The 23,956-nt window shown below is 40.7% G+C and overlaps 4 protein-coding genes across 10 annotated transcripts; 3 read left to right on the top strand and 1 right to left on the bottom strand.

The window, feature by feature from the left end:
• Positions 1-3,109: 3,109 nt before the first annotated feature.
• Positions 3,110-12,635, bottom strand: trim46a (tripartite motif containing 46a). Of its 3 annotated transcripts, XM_044359184.1 has the most exons (12): positions 12,326-12,635; positions 11,067-11,325; positions 10,136-10,286; positions 9,080-9,278; positions 8,848-8,994; positions 8,668-8,763; positions 7,511-7,764; positions 7,264-7,385; positions 6,837-7,166; positions 5,937-6,166; positions 5,735-5,802; positions 3,110-5,105 (listed from the first exon to the last, which is right to left on the bottom strand). In XM_044359184.1, exons 1-12 carry the CDS (start codon positions 12,383-12,385, stop codon positions 4,652-4,654), a joined length of 2,370 nt encoding a protein of 789 aa, XP_044215119.1. In that variant the 5' UTR covers positions 12,386-12,635; the 3' UTR covers positions 3,110-4,651. The 3 variants fall into 3 exon arrangements, with proteins under 3 accessions (XP_044215119.1, XP_044215121.1, XP_044215120.1); XM_044359186.1 differs by lacking the exons at positions 3,110-5,105; positions 5,735-5,802 and adding an exon at positions 6,567-6,652 and having other exon boundaries at positions 6,081-6,166; XM_044359185.1 differs by lacking the exons at positions 3,110-5,105; positions 5,735-5,802 and having other exon boundaries at positions 6,138-6,652.
• A 473-nt stretch (positions 12,636-13,108) lies between these two features.
• On the top strand, positions 13,109-15,623 carry tmem107l (transmembrane protein 107 like). 5 transcript variants are annotated; one of them, XM_044359191.1, is made up of 6 exons: positions 13,109-13,164; positions 13,467-13,573; positions 14,049-14,116; positions 14,199-14,299; positions 14,670-14,766; positions 15,089-15,623. In XM_044359191.1, exons 2-6 carry the CDS (start codon positions 13,484-13,486, stop codon positions 15,156-15,158), a joined length of 426 nt encoding a protein of 141 aa, XP_044215126.1. In that variant the 5' UTR covers positions 13,109-13,164; positions 13,467-13,483; the 3' UTR covers positions 15,159-15,623. The 5 variants fall into 5 exon arrangements, with proteins under 5 accessions (XP_044215126.1, XP_044215127.1, XP_044215124.1 ...); XM_044359190.1 differs by having other exon boundaries at positions 13,125-13,340; XM_044359192.1 differs by lacking the exon at positions 14,670-14,766 and adding an exon at positions 14,842-14,896 and having other exon boundaries at positions 13,120-13,573.
• A 1,333-nt stretch (positions 15,624-16,956) lies between these two features.
• krtcap2 (keratinocyte associated protein 2) lies at positions 16,957-20,116 on the top strand. Its single transcript, XM_044359193.1, has 5 exons — positions 16,957-17,085; positions 18,662-18,816; positions 19,050-19,113; positions 19,410-19,476; positions 19,593-20,116. Exons 1-5 carry the CDS (start codon positions 17,082-17,084, stop codon positions 19,711-19,713), a joined length of 411 nt encoding a protein of 136 aa, XP_044215128.1. The 5' UTR covers positions 16,957-17,081; the 3' UTR covers positions 19,714-20,116.
• Positions 20,117-21,539: 1,423 nt separating this feature from the next.
• LOC122987715 (protein S100-A1-like) lies at positions 21,540-23,006 on the top strand. The gene is made up of 3 exons (XM_044359734.1): positions 21,540-21,652; positions 22,485-22,639; positions 22,759-23,006. Exons 2-3 carry the CDS (start codon positions 22,502-22,504, stop codon positions 22,915-22,917), a joined length of 297 nt encoding a protein of 98 aa, XP_044215669.1. The 5' UTR covers positions 21,540-21,652; positions 22,485-22,501; the 3' UTR covers positions 22,918-23,006.
• The last annotated feature ends 950 nt before the right edge of the window (positions 23,007-23,956 follow it).

Below are 23,956 nucleotides of genomic sequence, written 5' to 3' on the forward strand. Positions count from 1 at the left end.
ACACTCATACTAAAGCTATATTTTTTTTTTATTGGTGTACATGTATATGCATGCACTCCCTTGTTTTTGGAAGCAGTTGGTGCTGTAGGTATTTATGGGCAACCATGTGCAGAGAGCAGCAAGTGGCTTTCTATTCCCAGTTTTACCACCTTCTCCACCTTTGTTTTGGTTTTGTAATCAGCATTTTTCTCCGCAGAGCCTCACAGCTGAGGGGCTCACGCAAGAGCTTTATGCATGCATGCATTGTAGGTGACACACAGAGACCTCACCTTAGTTTCTCTCATACACACAATAACACATGCAAAAAATGTGACTCTTCAGCTCTTTCACTGTGAGAAAGACCTTTGCTCTATAACTCTGCCATGGAAATGGATTAACAGGCAGAACCTCCGGTGTGTCCTAAGGGTTTGAGGGTGGTTCAGTATGTGCTGTTTTCGGTCTCCCAGATTGTTTTACACTCTCCTCCTTCTTCCTCTTCGTCCTCTTCCCCCTACCCCTGGTTCTGCCGGCCTTCAGCATGGGAGAGTGAAGTGATATGTGGACAGCTAGTCATTAAGCTGTCAGAAGACAGCCTATGGACCAAAACACTGTCAGCATGAATGAACATACACATTTCACCTGACATATAAATCATTCGTCAGGTATCCTTCTGTTTTACCAGCAGAGCACATCCGAGATTCAATAACTGGGCTTGACAGCGCTGGACGCAACACTAGCAGCATTAAATGCGTCAAGCACAAAAGCTATTCAACTCATTTCAATAAAATTGCATCTGTCACTGTGTTTTGTTTCTTGATCATGTTCTGCACATCTTTAATAATAATGGCATAGTGATTGCAGTCGTGCAGACAGCAAATTATGTGAAGAACACAATTAAAAGTGAAACAGGTGGTGCAGTACAGTTCAAGACTTTACAAGGAGCTAATGTTTTTCCAGTCTAAAAATCACACACACACACACACACACACACACACACACAAATACTCACAGAGCTTTAGGAGCTTTGGTCCTGTCTCAGCATGCTCGCTCACTTTGGCATCCATCCAGAACACACACATGTGGCAGATTTGTGTGCGTGTATAAGTGTGGATTTGGAAGTGTTTTTGAATGGTAACCATGTAAAGTGAATTTGGATTTGATTGTGCAGATGTGTGTGGGTGGGTCGGGGTGGGGGTGTGGTGGTGGTGGGGGGGATTCGTGTGCCGTGACATACAAAAATGTTTTTTGATGATTTTCACAAACCTCTGCCCGTGGCGGAGATCTATTTTGTCTGACAGTTTTACGAACCTTTTTTTCTTTGGGGAAAAAGTATAGACCACAGTTGGAATATGTGTTACTCAGGGGCGAGAATATGTACGTGCGTGTGTGTGTGTGTGTGTGTATGAGTGCAGGACATACACGTCCGCTGTGATGTGCAGAGGTGCTGAGGGAAGACAGGAGACACAGCTGTTCAGGGGACTTAGAGTCTGTGCTTGCATTAGCAAACATTTCTGCAGCTTCCTGCACTGTGTGCACATTTAAAAGTTTGCTACATCTCAGTTCATGTGGAACTTACTCTGCATGGCTCTCAGCATTTTTATCAGTTTGCTTCAACTCTAAGCAAGAAATAAAGCTTTATTAGCTAGTTTCACTATAAGTAATGACTCCAAACCATTTTTGTCAAACAGTAACAACCATAAAAATGACCCCCGACTGTTATCTTGAGATATATGAGTATCTTATCTTTCTCTTCATCAGACAATGAATCAACACTGCTCTAGTAAATCATCTTACAAGGAACATTTCACAATAATGTTAGATGGAAATTCAGGGGAAATTCACAACAACACACTTACGTGCAAACACGCGGATACACACTGGCTTATTGTTTGTGTGGAGGGTTAAGATGTGTAAACAAAAGTGATGAACTATTAAGGGGCAACGATAGTGGAACAAGAGCTTTGCAGAGGTACGATTAGGACTAGACAGAGAAAACATTTGACTGTGTTCAGAGAAATAACAGGGACCAATGTGGTGTCATTTTTCTAGTTTTTCTAGAATCTTCCGGATGTTACTCAATGAAAAGCACAAAGATTGGCTCAGAAGAACCACACAGAGACTGAAAGCTTTTAAACTGTAATATCTGACATTTCATCACAGCTTTCTTACCGGACAGGCCAATGTTGACACAAGATGCACCTGTTGCTTTTTTTTACAAGGGATACCAGAAATATACAAGCAATGTCGGCCTCTAGTGGTGATTTATAATACTGCAAACTCCTGTAGCAGACAGGACACAGTACTGTGTGATAGTTGTATTTGTCTGTTTGTGTTATTTGTGTTTATTGTTCTATATATATATATATATATATATATATATATATATCTTTTATTTATTTAACTTTCATTGAGATAAAAATCTCTTTTCAAGAATGACCTGGCCAAGGGTGCAGCATAAAGACAGACACACAACCATTCTGGTGTTACACAATGTCTATATTTCACCATTGTGGAATGTCTCTTTTTGTCACTTTGTCTAGGTGATAATAGCTTGTTAAAACAATGTTCTAACTACCAGTTCAACTGGCTCTGCCTTCTCTTATACTGCTGTTGAACCTTTGCCTGTCTCTCTGTGTTGCTGTCGTTCTGTATCAGGTGTCCTAAGGTGTGTCCTGGCACTGAACAGAGTAGGATTATTATATTTAAACCCTGTGGCACAAAAGATCCACTGTACCTGTTCAAGCAGCTCTGGCACAGTGATTGAGAGTACGCTTGCCCTTACATGCAGGCATCACAGACTCAGAGACATAAGTTTCTCTCTGACATTCAAACAAGGAGAGTCTGTTTTCATAATCCCTGCTGGAGTAGTGTTCTGCTGTTTACAGTCAATCAAAATGTGACAACTTTATAACTAACGACAATTAAACTGCCGGTTATATTTGACCAAAAACATGCTAATTACTTTTGCTGTAGGGCGGGAACATGACAGGTGAAAATGAAAGGTTAAAGTTTCTGTCTTACCTCACATCACTGTGTCTACTGATAATATCATGAATACAAAGATTACAGTTCACCTTACAGCCTCTAGCCACTCTATAGCCCCATTATTTGACACAGAAGTGACTCCATGTTACTGTTATCAGTCATTTATTTTTATTTCTCATGACATGATAGAAACATTCTGCCAGCAAGGCAAAGTCTAAATAAAGAGATTCTGATTTCTGAGATGCTACACTCTAAAGTCTTTCAAGTGCTGTGCTGTAATGCAAGTAGAGGAGTCCAGACACGTCATTCAGGACAGGACACACACATACACACAACAGAAAGCATGAAAGTCACAGCCTGAGCTCAGATAACTCTCCCACCACACACACACACACACACACACACAAACTCACCAGAAAAAAAAATCATATTAAATACCAAAAATACAGTCAGAGCCAGTTGATTTGAAGAAATTACAGTATAGACAATCTGTTGCTTTGAAGTGATACATAACTGGGCTCTTACATTCCCCAAACATAACTGTAAATCAGTTGAAAACAAAAACAGTTGCAGTAAGAAAGATAAAGGAAAAGTCAAATTTAAAGTCAACAAGAGCTCATAAAATAAATAGTAATAATGCAGCTGATTACCATGCCATCATTCCACTTCCTGTGACGTCAGACCGGATCACTGAAATGTATGTGCAAAACACTTTAACACCACAGTTTAATACTGGACAAGTACTGTAGGCCATCTATGTTTTTAACATTCGTCAAAATGTAAAACACTGAAATGTATTCACGTTAACAGCATAATGAGAACATTATTCCTTGGAACCTTTTTTTTACTTTGATTTCTGCCTTAAGTCTGAAAACATTCAGGTAACTCTGAGCATGTTAACCCAGTCAAAACAACAAGTCTTTTTAAAATGCAAAACAGTGACTATATAAAATACCAACTGAGACTGTGCAGACAAAGAGACGTGATCCTGATGGAGCCAGCAAAATGTCACGATTTAACAACAAAAATATGCTCACTGTCTCCAATTCTGCATTATATACGTCTTTTATAATTGCTGGAGCTACATATAAAATGAATCCCAAAGATAGAAAATTAGACATACAGTACATCTGAGGTGCTTTTACATGGTGACAGTCAGTTATCTGCATATATGTAAGTTATGAATCTTAGTTACACCTGCATGCAACTTTTTGTTGCCCAACTATTCTGGGACAAATTAAGACAAGTGCAGGGCAGATTTTTCTTACATTACAAACAGATTTTCTTTACCTGTAATAAAAGTGTTTGACTCACCCTGTCGACAGAGTTCTGCATAGTCTAAAATCACTTCAACCACAATGTCCATAGGAGCATTGCAAAGACATAGATTAGGAAAGCAGGAAGAAAATAACAAACAGCCAGAGGAGACATTTTATATTTTCAGGCCAAGTGCGGATGCAGGATAAAGAACCACAAATCTGTGGTCAGGTCTCAAAAATTACACCAAAAATGGAAAAAAATAACCATGTTCACAGTGACAGTTCAATCAAGTATCAAAGCTTAACAGGATCAAGGCAATTCATTATTTCACACATGGGAGAATAAGACCTGTCTGGTTTCATTACTGTAAATGAGACAAACTTTGATCACTGAGTGAACTGTGCTAATAAACTGCCTCCCTTGCAGTTTATTTACTTAGATTTGTTGGACGAGTTTGGATGGTTACCCTCCGTGGCGGCGGCTCCTCGATGCTCCGATTGGCCACAAGATCCTGCAGCTGCAGGGCCCCTCCGCCAATGAAGCAGAAAGCCGGACAGACAGGAGCTGAGCAATCCACATGTCCCTCCCACAGGATACGCAAAGAGTGGGCATCGTAGAAGGTGACACGTCCTCGGTCACAGTCCAGACACACACCGAGTCGGGGTGGCAGAGGAGCGGTATGAGGGTGTGGCGGGTTACTATGGGAGCTGTTGTGGGAATGTGCTCCTCCCTGGCTCTGGCTCTGGCTGTCCCCTTGGCTCTGATTGTGACCATGTCCTTGAGGAAGCAGGATTTTGCCCATGCCCATGGTGAGGAAGCAGAAGGGAGGGGAGTCCTGGCCGTCTTCTGCTCCGCTGTCATTGCCACTGTCTGGGTCACAGCTGGAGGGGAAGAGAAAATTAAGCTGAATGAGAGAAAAGCTGTGTGAGGGAGGAAAATGTTTCTCTACCTAATGTTTCTGACCCACAAGTTTGATTACAGTCGGACCTGAAGATGTGAAATACTCCACTCCAGTAAAACATAAAGAATGTGGTGCATAGTGTAAGTACTGAATACTATGTATTAACAGTACTTAGTATTCAGTATTGCTACAGATACTGCACTAATTAATACTTTTAAATCAACAATGAATCAAATAACTACATGTGATGTGAAAGGAGTCAGCAGCAGCAGGGATATCATGTCAATGTGGCGTTTACAGGCTGTTCTGCTGCCCCCAAGTGGCCACAAAATCAATTAAAAATCAATTGATGCTTTAAGTATGTGGGAAGTAACAGTTGTGGCTTGGCTCCTAACCCTCTGTATTAGGGTGCGTTAATGAATGTACTTGCGTCAACAAAAGCTCTATAAATCAAAATGACAGAGGTAAATCCCATTCATATTTGAATTTCTAGTTTGGTGGTTCTTACGTTGTCATAACAAACAGGGACTTATTCTTTAAATAAACTTCCGGAAGACAATTAATCTGAAGACTTAAGAGACAATAACAGGATAGTTAAGAGTGATTTACCGAGGGCTGGCCATGTCCTGGGGGAGATGGAACCACTCTTGTAGCTTTGTCTCTTGTCCTACTCCAACCTGCATGAGGGAGGAAGAAACAGATAAACAGGCAGGCAGCTTTGGTCATGAACATTTCAAGTCAGCTTGTCAGGTTAAGCTGATTTTATGTGTACAATTTATTATACTAACAAGCCAACAAGTATCACTCCCACCTTGACCAGGTAGGAACCAGGCTCCACAGAGCACGCCCAGTAGTGTCTGCCTTGAGTGACGGCCAAGTCGGCCACCAGCAGGTCAGAGGTCAAGTGGCAAGAAGTGAGTGTGCGGTCGGCAGCCTGCAAGAGGGAGAGGCCTGGCACACTTCGGGCATAGGTCTGGCCTTTACCCAGTGCCAGCCGATCAGCATGCAACCCCCAGCGAGAGTCTAAGGAGAAACTCAACACTGGAAGGAGGAGTAAACAGGGAGGAAAAGAGGGGTAAAAAGGGACAGAGGTGGCAGGGGAGGTAAAGGAAAGGAGTCAGGAGGGAGGGAGGAGGGGTTAGATTCTGCAGCTGGGACAGAGTTGGGCTACAACAAGTCTGAACACACGATGGAGAAACAGCTACAGAAGAGTTGTAGGAGGCAGATCAGGAGAGAAGGTGTATTCAAAGTGAAAAGAAGGAAGTGGCTTTACCAGAAAATGTGGGAAATGTGGGAATAGAGCTGGGGACACGTCCATATTGTTTCAAGTGATAAGAATGTTTTTGATCAAATGCTTTTTTTTGTAAGGGAATGACTACAATAGCAAAACAAACAATATAACAGAACAAGACAGAATTTTTGAAAGTACAGAACAACAGACCTGTAGCAAGAAAGTCAGAGGTGGAAATAGTCTGACTGGGATGAAACAGGAATGCAGAACAAAAAAAGGAAGATTTGGTGCAGAAGCTAAAATGAAAAGATGTGAGAATGGAGGAAATCAAGAGATGGAGAGAAAAAAAATGACAATTAGTCAATCTACAAAGAATGATCCCACTTGTTTTTTTAGAAGAATGGAAAGATGAAGCTTTTGCAGTGAATGACATGAAAATAAAATAAATTATCTTGTATGTAATATGCATTAATATCTTACCAGGTGCAGGTGGAGTGTGGAGGTAAACCTCTTCACTGTACTCTCCAAACCCGGCCTTATTGCAGCCTCTCACCCTCAGCACATACACACTGTCCATCTGCAGCCGGTCAACCACAGCACTCGTTCCTCTAACTTCATCCAGACGCAGCCATGCTGTTGAAGCAGTAGGGGATCTGGTACCACCCCATGTGGCTCCAACTACTCCTGCTCGTCGTTGGTATTCTACAGAGAAGTGCCAAGCCGGGGCCGAGTCCTGAGGGAGGCGCCAGCACAAAAACAGCTGGTCGTATGCTAGTGTCTTCTGAGTGTCAATGACCGGGGCCAGTGGGGCTGTGGATGAGATGCAGATTACATTAACATATCTGAAGAAGTAGAATTTCACTTCTACGTGGTTCATATTATAGAAACAAAGGAGCTCACAACCCACCACGTATAAACTCCAAGCTGTTGATGAGCTTGAGCTCTTTTGATGCGTCTAGGTGATAGTGTCTGAAGGAGGGATCAGCAGAGAGAGAGAAGCACTGCAGGTTTTCTATGGCCTTCACCAGCCTAGAGGGGTAGAGACACAGAAGCAGGGATAAGTATGAAGAGAAAGACAACATACATATGACAATTCAAAGACAGAAGGGAAGGCAGAAAATGGAGAGATGTCAACAGGCCTCTACTGGAGCTACCTGTTGTGAGTGACTCTGGCAGCCTGCACGAAACAGGGTGGATCAGTTTCCTTGAGCAGCTCTTGGGTGAAGGCCATCAGGCCTGCGTGCTCCAGCAGGCCTTGCCTCTCTGAGACCTGAGAAGACAGTGCATCTTCCCTCCTGTTGCGTGATCCCTCCAGGGCCAGAGCCAAAGCACCCTGACGCTCAACTACAGCCGATCCCAGCTCCCGAATACAGTGGGTCAGGTGCTGCAGAGCCACTGCGCTGTTCGCCTACAGAGAGACAGGAAGTGGGAAGAAATGAAGCTGCTGAGTGAAACAAGACTCAAAGTCTACAGCCATGCTAGTGGCTCTGTGAGGCTGTACCTAGGCCCAGCGGTGCTTTAAGCTAAAAGGTGACACATCTTAGTTTAGCGTGTTTGTATGCTAATATTGGCACCTAACATGAACCATAGCTGTCATCATTGGTTTTGCAGGTATTTGTTGATAAACTAAAGAATTAGACAAATTAGAAATTTGACCTGATGATGGTGCTTTAGGGGAACACCAAAGTCATTAGGATTCATCCTGAGGGGGACATGAATGTGTGTACTGCATTTTGTGGGAATCCATCAAGCGGTTGTACAGATATTTCAGTCTGGACCTAAGTGGCGTACCGACCAACGAACTATCCCTAGAGCCATGCCACCAGCAAGGATAAAATCAAAGACAGACTAAGAATAACAAACACAGAGACAAGGGCTTGGCTATTGCCAGCAAACGAGTGTGCCATTGCACAGAGGCCCCAGGCCTCTAGAGGGCCCGCTTGTACTATCTCCCTTCAGTTGCAGTTTTAGTTACAGTAAAGTGGCAGGATATACTACACTATGTCACTCATCAGTGTAAGAATGTAGGCTTTTTGCAGGGAAACATGAATTGAATTTCAAGACTACATGCTTTCAATCAAAAGAAAAGAAAAATACTAATGATTGGTTGTGTTTACCATAGAATACTGTTGATAGCTCAAGAACAGAATTCCTGCTTACCATGAGGGATTGGGATTTAACATCCTACAACAATAACATTACACCAGAGCCTGCAGCAAATATTGTTACACCTGCACAAAGACATGAGGGGATAGACAGTTTGAATAGCAAAACAGAGGAAGATGTGTGAGACAGAGAAAAGATAGTTCACCTCCATCTGTTTGATGGCAGCTTCCAGTTGAGTGATCTGGCTCTGTATTGTCTCCTGGTTGGCCAGGATGAAGTTGACTTCCTTGGTAACCTTGTCCTGTAAGACCAACACAAGTTGCCATTTCAATGCTGCTAACACCAGGATCCTGACAGTCCAAACAGACAACAGACACAAACTCACCTTGAGGGCCTGGTAGGCCTGTGCTATAGGCAGCACTTTGTGTCCATGGTGGACGCGACGGAGCTTACAGAGTGAGCACAGCAACCTCTGACAGTTACGGCAGTACCACTGCAGTCTCTCCTGCTCATGCTCTGTGCACGTTAGGACCTAGGGGACCACAGAGGATTATGGCACAATAATAATTGGAGAGAAACTACTCTATATTGTGCAGAAAACAACAAAAAAAAGCAACCTTTGGGCGAAAGTTGTTGGTGGGTAGAATGTGTTCGTGCTGGGCTCGGGGGGTTCCCCAGGGGTGGTAGAGTTTGAAACACTCGTTGCAGAAGTTGGACTTGCAGTCAGCACAGCCCTTAGAGGCCTCCAGAGACTGAGGAGGCTTACAGAAACCACACATGATAGCTATGCTGCCCAGATTTACTGTGTGTCTGTACCTGGAGGGAAAACAGGGGGGACAGGGAGATAAGGTTCCATTCTGCAGCAGTAAAACAAGAAAGAAAGAAAGCAAGAAAGAGTCATTCAAACTTAAGCGAGAGGGGAGAGAGGAGTTTGTCCTGCTCTCTTTTCAGTAGTTTGGAGTCCAACTCTTTAACTGCCTGACCTGGATACATCACCAGCTGCTGCCTTGTTAGTGCATCTTTCACGGTAAAACATGCATCGTCACATTTTCCTGACCGACACAACCTCTGCCTGCGGAGGAAGCAGCTGCACTCATCAAACTGCTGCGTGTGAAACTGGGAAACTGCCTATACCCATAACCCTCTCTCCACCCATCTCAGAAGACTTTTCCTAAAGCAGCTCCTCTCACTTTGATCTTCTCTATTTGAACTGATAAGAGGATGATTAACATTAAAGAAGGATGAGGAGTATTTCACTCCAAACTTGCTCAACATAACTTTGGTAAAAATTTAACCATTTTTACCACTGTTGTTGTACGCTGCACTTTTTGAGCTGTCCCTGCAGTCTGCTCTTAGGCTTATCCTTGGATCAGGGGCAAAGGAAAGATTCATTATTGAAACTCATTCCAGCAAATGATTTACTGCCTCATTTACAAAGTGGTATTGACTAAGCCCTTCATTCACTGCCTTTCTTCATCGCCTGCAAGACTGGTTAAAGGGATTTTTATTCAAAACTCCTGATTACTTTGTTTCTGATAAGACATCATCATAGGAAGAAATAAAACACAATCCAAAATCATGTTTGAGAGTCACTGACAGCAGTTTCAGCTGTGACTGTTTCTGCTATAGGATGTACTGTATTTATGAATGTGTGTGTCTGTGCATGCGCATACCTCTCCACAATCCTCTCCAGAGTGAGGTTGCGGAGGCAGTCTGTCAGGCCTTTCTCTCCGAGCTCCACGTCCTGCTGACAGGAAGGACATGGAAACAGCATGGGGGGATGGGCCGTATCCTTCCGCCTCCGCCCTGGGTACGTCCCACACACTGGCAGATGCATGCAGGGTGTAGAGAGGACGAAGGAGGAAGAGAAATGAATGGAGATGGAGAGAGAGAGATAGAGGTTAGAGAGGAGAAAAAGTGAAAGTGGTGAGCATGGAAGGTGTGAAAATGCAGTCATAGGTTTAAAAGTTGAGAGATGGGGAATGGAGGGAATTCAGAGAGACAAACTTGTGAGTTGAAGAAGGAGGTGAACTCTTGTTCATCCCTCAAACTGTATATATATATATATATATGTAGAGAACAATGACAAATAAAGGTCAGCTCACAGTGGAGGAAATGGTATTTTCTCCTCACACACACACACACCCTTAAAATACACCTGCCCAACAGATGCTTACTGCCTGTTCTGCCTCCTTGACTGTCTCTGCATCTGTGGCCCCTGCTCTACATGCACTTAAATAACTCATGAGATGTATGCATAAAGCTCTGGATGTACAGAACCATAAGATACTGATGTGTCAGCTAGATCAAAGCTGACCTATCACATGTGCATCACAATCATCTTTCCATTTTTAAATGATGGATGTACTGTAGATACATATAATAAATATATATCAATCTTAATGTTGTGTCAATGTTATTTTGTTTCATTGATTCTTCATGTTTTGGCAATATTGTCATTCTTGGATCACTTAAATGCTGAGATCATTCAGTTTTTCTCTCACACAAGAGCACCTTCAAATCACATGCTTATTACTAGGCCCTTAGGATTTCATCTGTTGAACCAAACACACACATGCATACACATAATCCAGATCCCTCCACCTGTTCTGAGGACTCGCTCCAGGCGGTCGGGTGTCCTGGGTGTGGGTCTGCGTGTCTGTCGTGGGGAGCGAGTGTTGGGTGTGGAGGCTGGTGAGTTTGGCTCCGGGGGGAGGTCTGGAGGAGGGTAACCTCTTTGTACCAACACCTCAGCCGCGCACAGCAGACACACACTGTGCTGGCACGGCAGAAGGATGGGCTGCTTCACCATCTCATCGCACACCGGGCAATGCAGCTCCTTCTCCATACTCTTCATGTTGGACTGGAGAGGAGGGGAAAGGTTTGAGAATAGAGCTGAACAAGGAGTCAGATCAGAAACAGGCTGAGTCACCGGAATAAGTAAAGAATCTGCTGCTCTTTACATTCTGCACCTGCTGTGACCTGGAAAAAAATGTATATATGTATATATATATATATATATATATATATGTGTGTGTGTAGGAGTCGAGAGCTACAGAAGGAGCAGCTGCAGTCATGGTTACGTAGGCTGGTGTTGGTGATACAGAGCACAGGAAGGGCAAATGTGTCAAAAATATAGCTTTCCCTGATTTCAGGTGTGAGCCATTCTCCTTCAATTTGAATGCAGTCCTCTAGCTTAATCTTTCTTTTGACAAATCCAGATGTAGTTTAGCAAGCTCTGGGATGCCTTACTGTGGTTGTAAGAAAGTCTGTATCCTAGAGGCAAGATTGTATGTGCCTCATATCAGCAAAATAAAAATAGATTTCCGTTTTTCTGCACAGTCTGTGGCGTGGGCCTCGGTTTTACACATGCGTTTCTGATCGAGGCCAAATTCCAGTGTTGCAGCTGCTAAACGCAGCATCCCGTTTCTATGACAACGTGCATCATCTCTGCTTTCTCATCGTGTGCGGCCCGTAAGCCACGATGAAGCTACTCCAGTATATTGAGTATAATGAAACATACAGCGCTTATTCTGATTAAACGTTTGGGTCTTGTAAGCATGTGTTTCATTTGGGGCCTTTCTTTTATGTATCCATCTACAGAAGCTACAAGCTAGCTTTAATTGCCGAAACAAAGGATCTTTCCTTGATTCAATAGATGCAAAAAAAAAAAAATCTTCCAATGGAGGAATTTACTCTCATTCCCTAATCACATGGGCTACCCGTGCATTAGAAGGTGTCCAGAGGAAAAACGGCAAAATTCAGAGGTGAAATATCAAGGTGCACGACAAAAAACATGTATGATATTTTGTTTAAAATAAACACACAAAATGGAAATAGAATAAAACAAGGGCCATACTTACACTAATACGAACCAACGCGTCCATGATAGAGGTAAAGGTTTGTAACTCCGCTTCTGCCATGCTTTCACGATGCCAGCACCTGTGCTTCTCTCTGCGGTACAGCGAACAGCCTTTTTTCTGGGGAAAGCCAGGGGCAGGTTATGTCTGTCGTGCCGAGCAAACGTCGGCCTGGACTGGTGAACATGCAGCCACAACAGATTTGCTGTAGATGCTTTTGATGTGCTTGATACGTGCTGTTGCGCACACGCTGGTCTGTGCAGTCTGTCTCCAAGAGGACAAGACTCGTGTTAGAAACGGGGGGGAGGGAGGGGTGGCATTTGGAGGTTTAGGCTATCAAAGCCGCATTGCCCAAAGAGCAAAGATAAAATGGATCTTGGTAGTAATAAGGTCATATCAATAAACATTTAATTTGTAGCCTAATTTATACACATTGACAGTGTGACATCTTGTCCGATGTCCTCAAAATATTCAGGTTAATGCAGGGTATTTTTTAATAAGAAAAAATATGCATGTGCATAAATAACGCATCACTTCATCCAGGTTACCTCCCAACGACCGATTATCAGAAGCTCTCTTTCTCAATATCAACCTCCTGGTCGTTGTTGTGAAAGGTTGTAGCCTATTTGTAGCCTCTAAATGTTCATATAGCATAAATAATACGCCAAATTGATTGTGACCCAGTTTCTAACATTGCCACTAGATGGAAGCATTGCGTATGTAGTTCTCTTTCAATTGTTGTCCGTGTCCGGAACCTTTGAACGTTGGTTGTTCGTCCGGTCAGTAATAAAGAATGCACCGGCTCGGCGGTTGTTGTAGCAACCATACAGCGTGAACGTTGTGTCTGTGTTGTGTTGACTGTTTTTGGTGGTTCGTAAATAGTAGCTTGAGCTTATTGACGTGACGATAAATTGACCGAAATACTACTGTGTTGTCTACGTCTAACTGACGTTTAACTGTGAGCAACTTAGATGAACTTAGCTTCTTTATCGGACTCTAGCTAAATGAGCAAAATACGGTAACTTAACAGTAACACTGAGTAGCAGCGAGGCACATTTAAACTGCAGAAACTCTAATTACATCGTTTCGCCTGTCCATCACTGGTTTCGCGTTGTTTTCAGTTTACACACTTTGTCTTTTTAAGTAAATAGCTGCATCCTCATGATGTCGGCTGTCAGCAGCCTTGTACCTGCACGGTTCCTGACCATCATAGCTCACCTTGTCATTGTGATCACTATCTTTTGGTCGAGGGTAAGTAAGACAGCTTTATCATGTCTTCTAAACCAGTGGTTCCTAACCTGGGGGTCGGGACAGCACAAGGGGTCGCTGGATTATTCGAAGGAGTGATGATAGGATACAGAAAAAAACACATTTTGGACACACAAAATTATGATTTTTTTCAAGCTTTCTTCCAATTTCTGCTTTATTTCTTATGGATTTCTGTATTTTACCTCCTCAAGTCTCTAAAAGTTATTCAAATGAAACAAATCCTCTTTCTAGAGCTGAAAGGTTAGCAACTATTTTGATAATTGAATAATTGTTTCAGTATTTTTTTAAAGCAAAAAATGTAAAAAAAAAAAAAAAAAAAAAAAAAAAAAAAAGGCTTGTTTCAGCTTCTCAGATGTGATGATTTATTGCTTTTCTTTGTTGAACATGATGATAAACTGAATATCTTTAGGTTTTGGACTGTTTTCCTCCTGAGCTATTTGTAATTTTTGTTTTACAGGAAAATAATGTGAAGGCCTGTTTGCCTTTGGATTTCACACAAGAGCAATATGACAATGAAGATAGAAAGTAAGTAAGATTATGACATATACACGTACACACACTCACACATCCATACTGGACTAATACTGTACATCTTTCTGTGTCACAGGTTGGTGGTGGCACTAGCAGTCACTCTTGGTCTGTTTGCTATAGAGTTAGCTGGGTTCTTCTCAGGAGTGTCCATGTTCAACAGCAGCCAAGGGCTCCTGTGTATCCTTTACACTGTACACAGTTGTTGATATACAGTATGTGCAAGTATTTTATTATAATTATATTTTTATTTGTATAGCACTTTTCAAGCTTCACTATGTAAACAAATAAGACTTGTTATCAGGCGAAAAGGTGAGTCTATAAAAAAGTGTCTTAAGACAGGACTTAAAAGTAGAAAGTGTCAAAATGTGGTGAGAATTCATATTAACCAGAAATTCAGTGTCACATTAAATATCCCTTGTGAAGACCGCACAACTGTATCAAGTGTTACTTGAAATTGTACACAGCTGGCTCAAAAGATAAGGGATACAAGGAAGTTAGTCTAGTTTTCAGTTATAATTCCATGACTCCTCCTCTTCACCTACAATAGCAACAGGAGTCCATGCCAGTGCCTCAGTGGCTCTGCTTTTCTTTCTATTTGAGCAGTGGGAGTGTGACATCTACTGGTGGATCCTTGCCATTTGCAGGTTAGTATACACAGTATATATATTGTGGAGGTTTTTTCCCAAAAGTGTTTTTTCCCTGACGGATGTTTCACCCAGCACTAGCGGTCCACTGCAGCGCCTCCGTCTCCTTGTCTTTCTTTGTGTTTGAGAGGTGGGAGTGCTGGACATATTGGGTTATTTTTGCCACATGCAGGTTGGTGTTTGTTTGTTGATGCGTAGGCATGTATTAACTTTCAGGGAGTAGAGTGAGAGTGCAAGTAAACACAATGAATTATGATTGAATGTATTGTATATACTGTGGTTGTGTCTACTCCTACATTTCAATCTCTGTGTTTCCCTCTAGTGTGCTACCTGCCTTTGTGGAGATTCTTCTGTTTATTGCTGTTTTTGGACTGAAGAAGAAGCCGTTATGAAAGACAGACCTGATGTGAAATATACAAACTAGTGTGGCTGTAATTCCACACCTCTGTTGCAGTGTACCAACAGACACTCTACCTACAGAATGTCTGCTGTCAATTTAATGATGTACAGAGGAATGAATTGAAAAGCGATTTTTGATTGTCTTCTGCACATACACTGTAACAACAAACTAATCTACAAGCCACTCTGTCCAGAATGACTTTTATATTTTTATATTTTGTGGATTAAATTAATGTAGAAAAGGCATTTATATTATTATGTTTACTTGTAACGTGTCCCGAGTAATTAGTTTTGAAAAAATGTGTCAGAATGTAAATTCTTTGATAAGAACTTAATGCTTATTTGTAGATAAACATCAATATACTTTTCTTTTACTGTCAGACTGTCTGTCAAATTTTCATGGAAAATGAAGCTACTTTAATCCCCAATACATTTTGTACATTTTTCTGTGAAACTGTGAGTGGTTGTCTATTGTTTTTGCTTTGAACTGTTTTCGCCTCCAGGGCACACCGTCCTCATAGTGGGTGTACAAATCCTGTCTCCCTCACCCAGATTGGTAGACATGACTACAGCCGTGGTGTTCCAGTCTTTTAAAGCATAGATTCACAAAAGTCAGACAAAAGTCTGTCTTAAAACGACAGCCAGGTGCCCATATGAACACTGAAAGACACCTTCATACTGGCTATTAAAAGATCAAATACACTTTCAGTGCAAGTGATGAGGGCCAAAACCCAGTGTGTCCTCACAGATATTTTGTGCAAAAATGCATTTAAAAGTTTATCTGAAGCTCATATGGGGCTTCAGCAGTCTGAGTTAGTCGTATCAAGTGGATATCTGTCACATTTACAGTCTTTTTAAGCTTTAAAATACATTTTTGCACAGAAGGAGGCTTGTGGACTTTGTCCCACATCACTTACATTGTAAGTACATTATGTATATAAACAAAGACACAAAATAACAGAAGGTAATTATTTAATAGGGGTAACCATTTGCAGTATGTAAAGCATTCTTTTACTAAATTCTTTTAATAAATAAACATCTCCACATTCTCTTTACATATGAATTTCATGTAATAGAGACATCAAACAGATTAAAAATAAATAAATAAACATGGTAGACTATAACAGAATACTAAACAGACAATTTAGTAATAATTTAATACAAAAATAAACTAAAAGGATACAAGAGACATAATTTTCTACATTTCAGCTCTTTGTTTTTGACCTAGCTAATATCCATGGTGACCATATATTCATAAGAATGTCTGTTTTCAGCTGTATTTTAGCTGTGACCTTTTCAATAATGAATCCCCTTTCACTTTCTTGCCATTGTTGTTTGAGAGCTGTGGCTGCAACTCTCCACAACTCTCTCCACAGCTGCAACTGCGGTTGATTGTAATCTTTTGTTGTTGTAGTTGTTGTTGTTGTTATTGCTGCTGTTTGTTTGTTTTTATAGATTTTAAGAGTAGGGTCCTTAATAAATACATTTTCTTTTTCACCATTTGATTTCCCAAGGTAGATGCCTAAAATGAATAACTTTGGGTCGAAGTGAAATTTTATATCCAAGATTAGTTCTATTTGCTTTTTATCATCCTCCTAGCACCCCTGTGGTTTTGGACAGGCCCATAATATATGTGAGAGGTCTCCTTGGTGGCCACAACCCCTCCAACATAATCCTGAAGAGGACTTAATGATTTTAATATACTGTTCAGATTATACATCCATTGTTCAGGTTCTTTGTGAAAAACACAAAAGGTCCTCTCTTAATTCGTGGCCCCGCCCACTGGTCCCACCTGTTATTTGGACCGGGTGATGATGACATTTTTAGTTCCTACATCCTGACGTTTCGCTTGCTCAACGACGTTAAACCTGATTCACACTGGTTTCACTATAAATACTCCAACTAAACATCAAATCATGGGTATGTATTGCACGCTTAATGTATCGTTCAAGTACTCTTGCAAAGCGAGTTTGTGGTTGTGTAGATATTGTTAAACTGGAGCGTCCAGAACTAACGTTAATCAGAAACATATAGCTTTAGCTTAGAGAGCCGAGTGATGCAGTCCAGCAGCACTTTTCACACTGTCGATACTTAACAGTTGGGAGATTAAATTTGCAGGCTCCACTGTGAATATAAAACATTACATTTTCCAAATGAATAGGTGATAATGTGGGTTGGCTAACTAGAAGCTAGCTGTGTATCGGAAGCGTTTACGTGCGAACACTGACGTGGCGTTACGTTGTTAGAGTTAACTCAAGACATTCAACGTAATTTGAAAGAAGACGCTGAAGTTAGCTTCTGATTCGGGGCTAAGGGCAACATAAATAATGATATTTAGCGGCCGATTCTCCGTTTTTGTACCACTTACATTTGTGAAAAGGTGTTAGATATCGTAGCAAAAACCTTAACGCTGTTTAAACCCACTTTCAGGTTTATGAAACTTTTAATTTGCTTATGAAAACAGAAAATAGGGCAGTTTCACTGCTTGTTCCCACTTAGATCACATTACACTAGGTCCAGATCAAAAGCCACTAGACTTGTCAAATCTGGACTAGATTAACAAGGAGCCTCCAGAGACTCATTAAAACACAATTTCAGATTTGTGAAGCCTTTCTTCTATTTATGAAACATGAAAAAAGGGCGATTTCACTGATATTTCTCCATCCAGACCACATTAGACCACATTTCAGTTTTCACAAATAGAATAAAGGTTTCACAAATCTGAAACTGTTTTAATGAGTCTCTGGAGACTCCTTGTTAATCTAGTCAGATTTGACAGGTCTAAGTATAGTGGCTTTTGATCTGGATGTGGAAAGGCAGTGAAATTGCCCTTTTTTTCCTATTTTCATAAGAAAAATGAAGGATTCATAAATCTGGTAGTGGGTTTAAACAGCGTTAAGGCTTTTGCTATGATGTCTAACAATCTTTCACAAGTGTAAGCAGTGCAAAAACTGAGAATCAACAGCGAAATAAAATATCATTATTTATGTTTCCCTTAACCCCAAATTGCAAGCTAACTTCAGCATCATGTACAAAAGGGGGCTTTTGTTTGACCTGATTTTTTTTTAAAAAGTTGATGCACTTGAAAGTTGATGGCATTCTTACTTTCACGATGATTCTCAGCAGCAGAAGGTCTTTCCAACACCAGCTCTAGTTAAAACATGTTCCCTTTTAGCTAAAAGAAACTAGGTTAAAGTTAGATACACCCAGCTGCTCTACTTTTTGTTTCAGCTTTGCAATTGTGTTGATATTAAATTTCATTGTTTCTGATCAGGTCAAGAACATACCTATGAATTCTTGTATCAGTTTAGATACAGCTGAAGTGTCTTGTCCCTCAAACTGGTCTTTTTAGTTGTATTAATGCTCCTCAATACATCAGTATCAAAGTAGCCTAAGTTTTTCTTGATGAGAAGTCTGGCACTAAAAAGTATTTTAATTGCATCTGTGTTTGAGAGGTGTGATTAAAATGAAACCCGACTTGTTTTTCCTTTTGTAGCTGTGAACACAGGCACCTCTCTAGTGCTGTCCAGTCTGCTGTCAGTGCTGGTATTTGCTGGGATGCAGATGTTCAGTAAGCAGCTGGGATCTACTGAGTGGCTCACCATCCTGGGAGGTTTCTTGGGCTCAGTCCTTTTCATCTGCTCTCTCACTGTATCCTTTTAATGCTTTAACACATGCTGCTGATCATTAAACTATCATTATATAGTAGTTCAGGTAGTCATTTGTTAATGGACATCTTCTTGTTGCCTTTTGTGTGCTTAATCTTTACTACAATGCAGCATTTACAACTGAGATGAAATCAAAAGGAGAATCCAGATTTTTGAGATGTTTGATCTGTGTCATGGATTGAAAAAAAATCACTTTCACCTTAACTTTATGTACAGGCATTTAATAATTTGGAAAACCTCTTTTTTGGGAAGGGATTCCAAGCCAAGATATTCCCAGAGAGTAAGTGGTGATAACATGGAAGTCTTCTTTTCTTGCACTATTTCTTGCATGATGTTTAGTGTAATAGTTTTGCTAAGTTTGCACCGAAAAATCTTGAGCAATATAGCAAATCCAGACATCATAATTTCAGTCTCTGCTTCATGGCAGTTAAGCCTTTTAACACACAGTCAGACAATGATTTAATATCTTATTAACAGTATGTACAGTACATTTTATCTCTAAGTATATTATTACTCCTCCAATAAATCATTCAGGCTCTGTTCCTCACTTGTATTATTCATTCTCCTAATTTCCAGTTCTGCTGTGCCTGTGTCTGTCACTGTTTGCCTCTGGTCTGGTGCATCGTGTCTGTGTCACCACATGGTGAGTAACAGAACCTCTGCAGTTCCCAAATATTTACTGCAGCTTTGCACTACACGATATCTTAATGTATTTTAATTTAAATCTTATTGTCTTGCTTTGTCATTTTTTCCTTCCAGCCTCATATTCTCACTGTTTGCCCTGTACTACATCAACAAAATATCTGCCGCTCTCTACCAAGCAGCCGTTCCCTCAGTAACACCGGCCAAGGCTGCCAGCAAGGGCAAAAGGAAGAACTGAGGAATCGATGAATCTGTAGGGTCCCACTTGCATCCAGTTAATCAGTCACCCAGTTCTGTATTTTGTCAAAATCATTTGTTAAATACATGTCCTTTTGTTTGGGTTTCTTTAAGCCTTTTAAATTTGGTTTGGGGAATATTACTTGGAAAGTAAGATGAACCATTATCGTGGCTTAGCTTTTTCTTTTTCTTTTTTTTTACAGAAATCTCAAATTTGAATCATAGAGAAATGTCCTTGGTATATGTAAGGTTGCGGAAAATAGCTCAACAGCTATCACATTCCATTGTGAACATTTTCTTTAGCACTCTTTTTAAACTGGTTGTAAAGAGATTAAAACACCCCATCAAGTTATTTGTATATTCATCAGCATTCATTTTGTAATTAAACACTGAAAGACTTTGAATGTGTTGTTCTTCTGTTCAGCCTCATTCAGGTTTTTTAATATTAGACTGTGTGTTAGATTGGGGGGGTTGGTATCCTGTAATTATGAGCTAAAATGGTCAGCTGTTTAGGAAGAGGTGTGGTAGAAAGAAACAATAGCTTACGTCTCTCCTAAGTCACCAACTGTAGCCAAAATCCCCCTTGACCAATTTACTAAACCACAGCTGCCTCACGGTCATCAGAAGTAGACTCATTGCAGACTGAGACTATGTGTGTGACTGTTGGCTGAGCCATGATGACAGAGGACTAACATGCTGCTCAAAAGTCTTACTTGGATAAATAGATTCAGACCAAATACATATCTGAAATCTATAACTGCAGTGCATACGGTAAATTTTCTTCTCTTGAAAAGTTTTTTTGTGTGTGTGTGTGTGTGTGAGAATGCTGGCAGATGTTTAGAGCTCATATGGCTGTGGGGTGAACATTAAACACTCAATCAGAAATAATACAAATGGGTTTTCTTGTCAAAAAAAAAATATCTTTGTATATTTGCTCTATTTTATTTTAGACAAAATAAGACCATATGTTTAAAAGGATCAGTGGTGGCCTGAAGATTAAAGAAATGGCCTTGTGACAAGGAGGTCTCAAGCTTCGAACACTGGACCACAAGGATAAATCTGGATCTGGAAAGTGAAATCACCTAGGTGCCCTTGAGCAAGGCTTAACAGTTCTAGTAGAGCTGCTGCATTGCCAACAGATCAGACTGTGGTTGTATCAGGCAGCTTCCAGGTGTTAGTGTGAACAGGGTGTTCCTGATAAAGAGGGTGAAGCTTCCTTGGATAAATAAACACTTAAAATATCTTTAATATGGTGTATGTCTTATTTTTTATCAATTTGATGTAAGTTGGCCGGTTGAAATTAAGGAGGGCGTTGTCATTAATGAATATTAATTACTATCCAGGGAAAACAGATGCAATAGGAAATTAGATCAGATGAAGTCATGAGAACCTAGACCACCACATATTGTATGTCGCCAAAACATCTTGACTCAGACAACCAGTTATACAGGCCCAAGCTTGCCCATCTGTAGCATGTCCCAGCATCCTAGGTGAGGGATTATGCATCAGTATTTTTTGTGTGTTACAACTGTTTTGTCTCATTTTGCAGTTGTGACTTTAATGTCTAACTATAGATTATATGCTATTTGTACAAAAACCAAATTATGTGTCAAAGTTTGTTTTTTTCTAGGGATGAAAGTTTGAGCTTTCTACAGAATTTAGGGAGTTCAGACATCGCTTGATAACACTTTTAAACAACTGTGGTGTCAGATTATGGTTTCATCCCATGGTTCATAACGGAAGTGTGTGCAGGGATGGGATGATATTTATACATTCGCGTCATTTGCCGTCTCCCTCTTCCTTCGCCTCTGTATCCCTCCCTCTCCCTCCCTTCTTATTGGGCGTTGCCTTGCTGACTATAAATTGTTGAATAAACTTTCAGTGAGCCCCCACACCCGTCACCGAACCACATCCTACAGTTTCTGCTCATTCGTATTCTGGTAAGTTCGTTATGATCATTTCGACGCCTGTTTCTCTGATTTCACTGTTTTCTCGCGTACTTTAAAAAAAAAAAAAGTTGCTGAAGTTGTTGAAAAAAGCGTATTACTTATTATGAAGAGTAATAAGTAGCTTTAAACTTGTAGGCTACACGGGAAAGCTGCTTTTTCGCAGTTAAGGTTTAGTCTGTAAAATGTTGAACATGTTTTATTGTCTGGGCTCTGGCGTTGTTAGTGCATTACGTCAGGCTTTCATCCTCTCTGACAAGTAGCGGCTGGCCCTCTGTTCATCTTCCCTGAAGTTATTTCACTCTTCTTGTCTTTAATTCCTGTACATCCATGTTCTCTGAAACTCGAGAGGAAAAAGCAGTTGGAAGGGAGGAAAAGCAGATGGAAAGGAAACATAGAGGCATAGTGGGAGTCTTGAGATAAGGACTTCAGTTTGTGCCAGAAACTGATGTCTAATATCCAAAGAATTTGCTTTGAGTGCCAGTAAAACCAACACCCACATCCTCACCTAGTGATGTTAGTTTTGGATGGAGTAGCCCACTGCCTCATCGCTGCGTTACCCTAATATGGGATTGCAGCCATGTTGAATGTCTGTTAAAAGCTAAAATGATACATTTTACAGAAGTATAATTGAAAATCTGTTGTAACTTTGATGGTCCAGATGCAGATTGAGGTTTAAACGGCCTACTTCCTGTATTGTTGGGTAGTTATTTGTATGTAAAAGCTTATTCTGCAAAGTAACAACAGCTGTCACATTTCGGTAGTCAGGCAAAATGTTTGTGTTTTTAATGAAATGTACTTATAGACTTGTCTTTCCTCCTTTCAGCACCTCCTTCTGCAGCAATGACTGACTTGGAGAAATGCATGGAGTCACTGATTGTGATATTCCACCGCTATGCTGATGAAGACGGTGATGGAAAGACCTTGACCAAAAAGGAACTGAAAAAACTGGTTGAGAAGGAGCTACCCACGTTCCTGAAAGTAAGCATCTTCAAATCTAATCTCTAACCTGAGTGCTGATTTATGTACAGATGTGTAACTTATTGCTCTTACTGTAACTTCACACCCTGAATTTGTCTCTCTTGCTAATGTTCTTTCAGACTCAGAATAACCCCAAAACTGTGGACCATATCCTGAAGGATCTGGACCAAAACAAAGATGATAAGTTGGACTTTGAAGAGTTTCTTCCCCTCGTCGCTGGTCTTTCAATGGCCTGTGAGAAGTGTTACATGCTCCATCAAAAGAAGGGCAAGAAGTGAAAGGGAAATAAAAATGTTGATTTTTTTTATAAGAAAATTTTGTAGCACAAATGTATGCCAGACTAACAAGTAAAAACAACCTTTGACAAAATTTCACCTTCTGTTTGTCTGATTACTCTTGTATACTAAAACTATTCTCTGGTTGCATTGTTATAGTTTCAGTTGATCTGTGCCATCTATCTCTTGAACACATAGGACCATTTCAGTCAAAAGAAGCTGCCAATGCCAGACAAATACCTCTGACATTCTGAGGATGTTGATGACTACACATCAGATACACGACATATGACCCATCAATCTTTCTTGACTGTTCAGTCGAGGCAGCAGTTTTTATACACAACTTAAATGGTTCAATATGGGAATGTGCTGGTATCAGATGTGTGTGTGCTCCAACCTGAGTGCTGCACACATGCCTCTTTGTTATGAGTTTATGAGGTAGGGCTATGCCAGACAAGCATGTTTATAAGTGCTTATAATATTTGCTGGGGTTTTCTTGTTTTTTTCTTGTGTTTTTTTTTTTGGAAATGGTATTGTTTCGGTCAATGTCCTCCTTCAGCTTAGCTGCCAAACTGCTCATTCCTTTGTGTTTTCAACTCATTTGCACAACATTCTTCTGCTATCTCACACAAGGCAGCCCACAGATGTAGGCAGGAACAAATTACTGAATATAAAGTAGCTAAATCAAGGTGAAAGTGCAGCAAAAGACATGGGTGACTGATGATCAGATTTTTACAAGTCCTATATACTGTAAGGCTATATATGGGAGTTATTTGAAGATAGCAAGTGACTCTGTGACTCCTTTTATTATTCCAAAGCATTAGGGTAGTAAGAGCAAAAACACTTTGTCTTTTCAACCTGATTCTTGGCATTTGCAAGCAGATGTTAGAAATCTTGCTATGAACAGAAGACACACCCACTCTAAAGGGATCAGCCAAGCCTATAATGCTGTAAAAGTCCATCAAAAACATTTAAAATCAGTGCCAAATATAGTGGGTTGTCAGTTTGGCCATTAGGCTGCTGGTGTGTTAAATAAACTTAT

Source organism: Thunnus albacares, chromosome 8 (assembly GCF_914725855.1).
Source record: "Thunnus albacares chromosome 8, fThuAlb1.1, whole genome shotgun sequence".
In the NCBI taxonomy this organism is placed as follows: domain Eukaryota; kingdom Metazoa; phylum Chordata; class Actinopteri; order Scombriformes; family Scombridae; genus Thunnus; species Thunnus albacares.

What these genes read in the sequence shown, in the direction of transcription:
- trim46a (XM_044359184.1), bottom strand. Translation starts at nt 12,385, where the DNA reads ATGGCAGAAGCGGAGTTACAAACCTTTACCTCTATCATGGACGCGTTG. An exon ending in GGAGCGAGTCCTCAGAACAG is followed by an intron (nt 10,287 to 11,066) that starts GTGGAGGGATCT and finishes TGCATCTGCCAG; the next exon opens with TGTGTGGGACGTACCCAGGG. An exon ending in CAGCTTGGAGTTTATACGTG is followed by an intron (nt 7,167 to 7,263) that starts GTGGGTTGTGAG and finishes TCTCATCCACAG; the next exon opens with CCCCACTGGCCCCGGTCATT.
- tmem107l (XM_044359191.1), top strand. Translation starts at nt 13,484, where the DNA reads ATGATGTCGGCTGTCAGCAGCCTTGTACCTGCACGGTTCCTGACCATC. An exon ending in TATGACAATGAAGATAGAAA is followed by an intron (nt 14,117 to 14,198) that starts GTAAGTAAGATT and finishes TCTGTGTCACAG; the next exon opens with GTTGGTGGTGGCACTAGCAG. An exon ending in CAGCAGCCAAGGGCTCCTGT is followed by an intron (nt 14,300 to 14,669) that starts GTATCCTTTACA and finishes CACCTACAATAG; the next exon opens with CAACAGGAGTCCATGCCAGT.
- krtcap2 (XM_044359193.1), top strand. An exon ending in TTTTCATCTGCTCTCTCACT is followed by an intron (nt 18,817 to 19,049) that starts GTATCCTTTTAA and finishes CTTTATGTACAG; the next exon opens with GCATTTAATAATTTGGAAAA. An exon ending in CGTGTCTGTGTCACCACATG is followed by an intron (nt 19,477 to 19,592) that starts GTGAGTAACAGA and finishes TTTTCCTTCCAG; the next exon opens with CCTCATATTCTCACTGTTTG.
- LOC122987715 (XM_044359734.1), top strand. Translation starts at nt 22,502, where the DNA reads ATGACTGACTTGGAGAAATGCATGGAGTCACTGATTGTGATATTCCAC. An exon ending in AGCTACCCACGTTCCTGAAA is followed by an intron (nt 22,640 to 22,758) that starts GTAAGCATCTTC and finishes ATGTTCTTTCAG; the next exon opens with ACTCAGAATAACCCCAAAAC.